This window comes from Asparagus officinalis, chromosome 1, assembly GCF_001876935.1.
Source record: "Asparagus officinalis chromosome 1, Aspof.V1, whole genome shotgun sequence".
In the NCBI taxonomy this organism is placed as follows: domain Eukaryota; kingdom Viridiplantae; phylum Streptophyta; class Magnoliopsida; order Asparagales; family Asparagaceae; genus Asparagus; species Asparagus officinalis.
Window position 1 is genome coordinate 123,109,868 of NC_033794.1, and position 9,422 is coordinate 123,119,289.

At 38.8% G+C, this 9,422-nt stretch overlaps 1 protein-coding gene across 1 annotated transcript in view; it reads left to right on the forward strand.

The window, feature by feature from the left end:
• LOC109840979 overlaps positions 1-1,486 on the forward strand; it is an 8,146-nt gene extending 6,660 nt beyond the window's left edge. Inside the window, exon 3 of the mRNA XM_020409820.1 lies at positions 1,450-1,486. Within this exon, the coding sequence (XP_020265409.1) occupies positions 1,450-1,486 (37 nt within the window). The remainder of the gene's footprint in view (positions 1-1,449) is intronic.

Consider the following 9,422-nt stretch of genomic DNA (forward strand, 5'->3'; position numbering starts at 1 on the left):
ATTATCAATACAAACGAAGTTCCCTATTTTTGGGAGATCAAAATTTACACCTACAGTTAGAACTAACACTGTAGCGTGTTAGAACTAACACTGTAGCCGCGTGTTAGAACTAACTTGTTAGAACTAATACTGTAGCCGCGTGTTAGAACTAACACTGTAGCTTGTTAGAACTAACATTGTAGCGTGTTAGAACTAACACTGTTGTAGCGTGTTAGAACTAACACTGTAGCCGCGTGTTAGAACTAACACTGTAGCGTGTTAGAACTAACACTGTAGCTTGTTAGAACTAACATTGTAGCGTGTTAGAACTAACACTGTAGCCGCGTGTTAGAACTAACACTGTAGCGTGTTAGAACTAACACTGTAGCTTGTTAGAACTAACATTGTAGCGTGTTAGAACTAACACTGTAGCCGCGTGTTAGAACTAACTTGTTGGAACTAACACTGTAGCCGCGTGTTAGAACTAACTTGTTAGAACTAACACTGTAGCGTTTAAAAAAGGCAGGCGCAGTAACAATAGAACATTTTATGATTTTTGTTCCTTTTAATCTTAATTGACAATCATCCGTGGTTGATTATTCAAAAATGATTGTAAAACTAAAAACTTCAATGCAGAAACAATTTATGATTACTGCAATAAGAAAGATGAAAACGGTTTAATCTGCCAAAAGAGAAACTGTTATATACACCAAGGCATGCAAAAATCATCAGAAATAAGATGACTATATATGTACTTAAAGATCAGTATAATGATCTTCAATGGAGAAGATCCTGACAGCACAGGGACCCTGACCCACGTAAGAAGAGATTATGTTAACCTCTATTGCAATTTTATTAAGGACTCGCCTCGTACAGAGTTTATCATAAATAATCCGGTAGAAGAACAGGAACAGAAAAGCCACACAATTCATTCAAAGCATAGTATTAGGAAGCTTCTTATTATTACCAATATAATGCAGATTTTCCATGATATTACCTAAATAAATTAATATAGAAATAATCAAAATCCAAAGGGGGTTAAGTTATTCAAAAAAGAATCTCTTCCAATCAAACCCCCCCTTTTCCCCATGATCATAGATCCTTTTTAGGCCAGCAGTTAAGAATAGGGCCCTATTGGATGAGAACGGTGTTAGTTCTAACACGCGGCTACAGTGTTAGTTCTAACATGCTACAATGTTAGTTCTAACAAGCTACAGTGTTAGTTCTAACACGCGGCTACAGTGTTAGTTCTAACACGCGGTTACAGTGTTAGTTCTAACACGCTACAATGTTAGTTCTAACAAGCTACAGTGTTAGTTCTAACAAGCAGCTACAGTGTTAGTTCTAACACGCTACAGTGTTAGAACTAACACTGTAGCGTGTTAGAACTAACACTGTAGCGTGTTAGAACTAACATTGTACCCGCGTGTTAGAACTAACTTTTTTTTTGACATTTTTTCTTTCTTCTAGTTCCTCCTATCGGGCTCTGTTTTTCCAGTCTGAGTAAAAAATGGGAGAAGAGTTTAGAAAGAAAAGTGAAGTTTGTCCAAAGCTACTTAATCTGATGGCGTCAAAAGAGAGAAATTGGATTGATGAAGAAGATCCTTCAGTCCTCTCTCTGGGTTATTTTCCTAAAGCCTCTAAACCCACTAAAAGAGGATTTTTGGACACAGTTGCAGCCAATACTGAAGGTACACTTTCAATCCAGGCAAAGTTTTCTGTAATGGGTTTTGTTCTGTAGAGTCTAATGATCTACTTCTTTGCCATTTTCTTCATTTTTCTTCAGGTTGCCCATCATCACTACATGTTGTTGCCTCTGTTAATGCAGCTAGGCCCAATAGCAAGAGCTCTCAATCAAGGCGTAGTCGAGGGCGAGAAGGGGAGCGACGACGAGCTACCGCGACGAGGTCGGGCGGAGGAGAGGAGGGGAGGCGGCGGCGAACTCGGGGGAGGCTTGGGAGCCTGGGCGGAGGTGGCGACGGTGAGGAGGGCGAGGGCCAGAGCGACGAGCTTGAGAAAGCCCTTGTTTTTAAAGAGAGAGAGAGAGAGAGAGAGAGAGAGAGAGAGAGGGAACTGGGTTTGAAGGATTGAGAAGAGGGGATTAGGTTATTTTGGGAATTTTAGCTTAGTTGGCATGTAATAATTGTTAAAAAGGGGTTGCAGCACAAAATGTCACACTTCAAGGGGCTGACTACATGGGGGAAACTAGGAAGGGCTGCAGCACATGAAGTTTCTGTTTTTGGGGCCTGAACACATTTTTCCCAAAAAAAAAACTGTAAAACCCTTTTGATAAGTCAAAACAATTTGCTGAAAGGTTGAAATTGATAGACCCCACACTGTCACTACTCAGAACAAAATAGATCTCCTTCTGCCAGTTCACGGACTCATCATCCATAGATTTTCTCCATCGTCCAGAGCATCAGGCATCCGGGCCACTTGGGCCACTTTGTTTTTCTTTTGAAACAATTTACCAAAGGAAGCGACAACCACAGCTTTGTATCTTTCTTCCCGCTTTTAGAATTACTATTATTGTTGTTGTTTTATTTTATTATTTTTTTGACTGTTAGACAGTTCAAGATGAAAAAGTTTAGGTGTACTACTCCTCTTCTACTATTTTCGCATAGTCGTTCACGAAAGGGTGGGGTCATGATGAGTCACTACTTAAAAATTGTAGTAATGATTCATCATGATCACACTCTTCTACGAATGATAGTGTCAAAGTAGTCGAAGAGGAGTAGTATACTTATCGCTACTCGATGAAGATGCCTTGCCTTAGCATGCTGTAATAGATTTGAGAGTAAGTTAATAACATGTCAGTCCTTGCCTTCATGTTTACTATCTAACAAGGTCCCGTACTTGAGCTGAAACAGCTTGAGTGAACAACCGAGTAACGTGTTGGAAGCTTTGTTCATGAAAAGGCAATTTTGCCTTTGTGAATAGTCCCACATCGGAAAATGAGATGAATAGTAAAGGGTATATAATGGTTCTCTCCTTATTGGGCTTTGAATAGTGTTTTGGGTTTTGTGGGCTTTGCGTTTCTACCACACACGAGTGCGCGCGCGCACGCCGCGCCTCAGCCGCACACGCACACCTTTTTGCTTCTCAAGCCTTCATTTTTGCACGTTTTACACATTTTGCAACGGCTGCATGCGGGTAACGGAAGCAATAATCGTGTGTAACGGTCCATTGGATTCAGCGGGGGTTACACCTTTCATCACCTATAAAAGGAGGCTTGGAGCTCATTCAGAATCACACCAACGAAGAGTAAATCTTCTAAACTCTCTTCTCTTCTCTACTTTCATACCTCCAAGAGATTTCGGCTACATATTTATATATCTATTTTCTGGGCAACTGTTTTCGTCTGAGCATAAGCTCTGTGACTCACGCTCGAGTGCAGAGGCCGGCCGATTCCGGGGGTTTTTACCGCTAGGGGAGAGATGACAAATTGCGCCAGGGCGATAGGCGGGTCCTTAATCTTCTAAGGCAGTGATATCACGACTGCTCCAAATCAGGCCTGAATTTTCTAACTCCTTAATTTGTTTATATTATTATATTCCTGTTTTGACAGCAATCTAGAAGATTAATAAATAATTCTTGCTGTTAAGTTAATTAGTAAAATAAAAAATAAAAAAATAAAAAAAATTACTGTTCATCGGGATTACTGTTCACCCGAATTTCATGTATTTTAATTACTTGTTGTATTAGTTAATTGTTTTAACTTGTTGCATCTAAATTAGTTAAAAAAAATATTATTTCTTTGCTGCTTCTGTGCTCAAATTCAGTATCTGTCATAAACAAAAAATCTTTAAGTGAACCGGTTCAAGTTTTCTTGGATTAGTTGGTGTCTAAGGAAAGGTTTAAGGGTTGCGTAAAGCGCTCTGCAAGAAACGAGGTACTTAATCGATCATTGATCAACCTCTAGTACTATCCTTACCTGGCCAAACTACCCGAGTAAAAGTTTTATCTTTTCACTTTTAGAGTTTTTGGTTAAGAGCAGGTTTAATTAAGTTTCTGGTCTAGTAATATTGACAAAATCCTTTTTTATATCAGATTACATCTACCTAGACTAGTAAACTTAAATTGGACTTATGGCAATTCCTGATCATTCAAAAAGTGTCAAACCTGAGAAGTTCACCGGTGTTAACTATAAACGGTGGGCTAATCAGATGAAATACTGGCTCACTACCTTAGGTCTTTTATCTGCTATTGACACTTCTGAGTCATCTACTAGTGGTTCTCAACCTTTGACTCCTGATCCTGCTCAACCTGCTCCTTCCACTTCTGGTTCTGGTGCTAGCTCTTTTTCTAGCTCTATGAAACCAGAAGAAATCAACTATCATTGTTGTCATAGGATCCTTAGTGCACTTGCGGACAACCTTTATGACATATATTATGAGTTCAAAAGTGCAAAAGACCTATGGAATGCTCTTGAAGCAGAATATGACTATGATGATGCCGGAATTCTGCGCTTCACCTCTTCCTCTTTCAATAAGTTCACAATGGTTGATGACAAGCCCATTAATGATCAAATTCATGAATTCCTAGATTTCCTCCGTCATCTCCAATCAAAAGGAAACACTTTTACTGACGATTATAAAGTTTCCTGTTTGATTGATAAACTTCCTCCCTCCTGGTCTAGATTTGCTGGAGATCTCCGACACAAGCAAGGATATCTAACTTTAACTGAAGCCCTCAAGGCTATTCGTACTGAAGACCAGCATAGGCAAAACTCCAATACCAAGAATGAAACAAAAGCTAAAGTAAACTTGGTAGAGGATAAGCCTAAATCTAAGAATTTCAAACCCAAAGGGAAGAAATTCAAGAAAAATCAACAATCTTTCAACAAATCTTTCAACAAATCCTCCTTCAAATAGCATAGGCAAAACTCCAATACCAAGAATGAAACAAAAGCTAAAGTAAACTTGGTGGAGGATAAGCCTAAATCTAAGAATTTCAAACCCAAAGGGAAGAAATTCAAGAAAAACCAACAATCTTTCAACAAATCTTTCAACAAATCTACCTTCATGGCTCACAACTGTTTCTTTCGGAAGAAGGAACCGGCCAAACCTGCCCCTAAAGGAAATGGATCCAACAAAGTTAATATGATTGAAATGAATCCAACCTCCTTCAGGTTAGCCTCTTCATCCCATCTTGTAAATTCTCTAACTTCTTCCACTGATTGGTATTTGGATTCCGAAGCAAATATCCACGTCTGTAATGACCGCTCTTGGTTTTCAAATTATCAGGAATCACGTGGAGGAAGCATAAGCTTAGCAGATGACTCCACTAAATCAATAATAGGAAGTGGACGTATAGAGCTCACCATGACTTCTGGGAAAGTTCTTCATCTGCAAGGCGTTTATCATGTTCCTTCTCTCCGTCGCAATCTGATTAGTGAATCTCTTCTTCTTAGAGCTGGTTATAGGATTGTAAAAGAATCCAACAAATTTGTGATTACAAAGAGTAATGTTTTCATAGGAAAAGGTTTTATCTGTAATGGCCTTTTCAAACTCAATGTAATCAATTCTAGTTCTAATGAAATTTCTGAGTCTTCTGTTATTCAAATTGTTGAGTCTTGTGATGTTTGGCATGGACGACTTGGACATGTCAATTTCCAAACCTTGCAGAGAATGAGTAAATTAAACCTCATTCCTAAATCTTCTCATGATCCCTCATCTAAATGTGAAATCTGTGTTCAAGGGAAACACACTAAAAAACCCTTCAAGTCTATAACTAGAAACTCTGAACCCCTCGAATTAATTCATAGTGATGTGTGTGACTCTAACCGAGTTCTCACCCGAGGGGGTAGGAGATATTTTGTGACTTTTATAGACGATCACTCCAGATATTGTTACACCTATCTTCTCAAAACTAAAGATGAAGTCTTAGATAGGTTTAAGGTGTTCAAAGCTGAATCTGAGAACCAACTTGACAGGAAGATCAAGATTCTAAGATCTGATCGTGGGGGGGAGTATACCTCAAATCATATGACTGAATATTGCCAAGAACACGGTATTATTCATGAGGTTACTGCTCCCTATACACCACAGTCTAACGGGGTAGCTGAACGAAAGAATAGAACCCTAATGGACATGGTGAACTGTATGTTACTCAGTTCAGGAGCACCTGAAAATCTCTGGGGTGAAGCTCTTCTTTCTGCTTGCTTCATTCTCAATAGGATTCCCCAGAAATATTCCGATACAACTCCTTATGAATATTGGAAGGGGAGATCTCCTAATCTAAATTTCTTCCGGGTTTGGGGTTGCTTGGCTAAAGTAGCTATTCCCGAACCTAAGAAGAGAAAAATTGGTTCTAAGACTGTAGATGCTGCTTTTATTGGATATGCACTTGATAGCAATGTTAACAGATTTTTAGTCATCAAATCTGAAATCAGTGACATATCCAACAATACCATCATTGAAGCAAGAGATGCAGTCTACTTTGAAAACATCTTTCCTTTCAAATCTAAAATCTCAGAAAATCCCAGATCATCCATTCCTTCTGATCTTCCATCTTCCAGTTCTTTTCAACCTCTTGATATTGAACCTCGAAGAAGCAAAAGAGGTAGAATCGAAAAGAATTTTGGAGAAGACTTCCTTACCTTTCTTGTTGAAGGTGATCCAAGCTCATTCCAAGAAGCAATGGATTCACCTGAATCTCCTTTCTGGAAAGAAGCCATTGATAATGAAATTAAATCTATCATGGAAAACCATACTTGGATACTCACCGACTTACCTCCAGGTTGTAAACCTATTGGTTGTAAGTGGATATTCAAGAAGAAACTCAGAGCTGATGGTTCCATAGATAAATTTAAAGCTAGATTAGTAGCTAAAGGCTTTACTCAACAAAAGGGCATTGATTATTTTGATACATATTCTCCTGTAGCCCGAATATCAACTATCCGAGTATTACTAGCCTTTGCTGCTATCCATAAGCTTATCATACATCAGATGGATGTCAAGACTGCTTTCCTGAATGGTGATTTAGATGAAGAAATCTATATGCACCAACCTGAAGGCCTCATTGCCAAGGGTCAGGAAAACAAAGTCTGTAAGCTTGTTAAATCTTTGTATGGTCTTAAACAAGCTCCTAAACAATGGCACCAGAAATTTGACAACGTCATTGCACAATATGGCTTCACTGTGAATGAATACGATAAATGTGTCTATTCTAAAGTGATAAACAATGACTATGTCATTCTCTGTCTCTATGTTGATGATATCCTTATCTTTGGAACAACACTTGAATTAATTTCAAAGGTAAAGGATTATCTTTCCAAAAAATTTTGATATGAAAGACTTAGGTCTTGCAGACATGATACTTGGAATGAAAATCTCTAGAGACACTAGAGGAATATCTTTGAGTCTTTCCCATAGCATTGATGTTTGGGGTTGCTTGGCTAAAGTAGCTATTCCCGAACCTAAGAAGAGGAAAATTGGTTCTAAGACTGTAGATGCTGCTTTTATTGGATATGCACTTGATAGCAATGTTAACAGATTTTTAGTCATCAAATCTGAAATCAGTGACATATCCAACAATACCATCATTGAAGCAAGAGATGCAGTCTACTTTGAAAACATCTTTCCTTTCAAATCTAAAATCTCAGAAAATCCCAGATCATCCATTCCTTCTGATCTTCCATCTTCCAGTTCTTTTCAACCTCTAAAGCTCGAAGAAGTAAAAGAGGTAGAATTCAAAAGAATTTTGGAGAAGACTTCTTTACATTTCTTGTTGAATGTGATCCAAGCTCATTCCAAGAAGCAATGGATTCACCTGAATCTCCTTTCTGGAAAGAAGCCATTGATAATGAAATTAAATCTATCATGGAAAATCATACTTGGATACTCACCGACTTACCTTCAGGTTGTAAACCTATTGGTTGTAAGTGGATATTCAAGAAGAAACTCAGAGCTGATGGTTCCATAGATAAATTTAAAGCTAGATTAGTAGCTAAAAGCTTTACTCAACAAAAGGGCATTGATTATTTTGATACCTATTCTCCTGTAGCCCGAATCTCTACTATCCGAGTATTATTAGCCTTTGCTGCTATCCATAAGCTTATCATACATCAGATGGATGTCAAGACTGCTTTCCTGAATGGTGATTTAGATGAAGAGATCTATATGCATCAACCTGAAGGCCTCATTGCCAAGGGTCAGGAAAACAAAGTCTGTAAGCTTGTTAAGACAAGTGACTCTCGTGTGGAGCATCGACCTAGATATATTTATATATCATTATGTAGCATTTGCTACTACCCCTTCTCTATGGTGACGATGCTCTTATGATACAGCTGGCTAGGCTGAGTTTTACTCTTAATAAGTCCAACGCGTGTATTGTGTGTGGGGGGGGTATTAAATAAACAGCTGTAGTACCCTTTGAGGACTTACCTACGTGAGAGGAACCGTGATGGCCGCGGTTGGGGGGGCAGGGCTGACCCCTAGAAACTCTCATGAGTCGGTTTTTTGTGAGCATGGCCTTTAACGCTCAACCCGCTTTGCTCAATAGATGAAGCGTAGTCTTTCCCATAGCATTGATAAAATGCTAATCAAATTCAACTTTCATAAATCTAAACCTGTTTCAACACCTTATGATTCTTCTATAACCTTGAAGAAGAATGAAGGTGAACCTGTCTCCCAGCTAAAATATTCTCAGATGATTGGATCTCTTCTTTACATATCCAACCGAACCAGACCTGATATAACTTATGCTGTAGGGAGACTGAGTCGGTATACTAGCAACCCTAGCAAAGATCATTGGTATGCCTTAGAAAGAGTATTCAAATATCTGAAGGGCACAATTGACTATTGCTTGACTTACACTGGTTACCCTGATGCTATAGAAGGGTATAGTGACGCCAATTGGGTCACGGATTCCAACAGTGTAAAGTCTACATCTGGATATGTATTTCTTTTTGGTGGTGCTGTTGTATCCTGAAAATCATGTAAGCAAACAATAATTGCCAGGAGCACCATGGAATCTGAGCTGATTGCTCTTGATACTACTTGCACAGAAGCCGAATGGTTAAAAGATCTTCTATCTGAACTTCCTTTGGTCCCTAAACCCTCTCCTCCTATTTCCATTCACTCTGATTCTAGATCTACCATAGAGCTTCTAAAGCAAGTACATGTAAATAAAAAACATAACAGACATATTCAAATAAGATATAAGTCTGTACAACGCCTATTAGGCAAAGTTGTGATCTTGGACTTTGTAAAGTCTGAGAAAAATCTTGCTGACCCTTTGACTAAGGGATTATCCAGGAGTGTGGTTCTGGATTCATCGAGGGAGATGGGGTTAAGCCCATAAATGAGGTCACTGACAGCGGCAACCCAACCCTTATTTGGAGACGTAGTCCCAATGTCGGTTCAATGTGGTAGAAACAAGCTGGACAAGTGACTCTCGTGTGGAGCATCGACCTAGATATATTTATATATCATTATGTA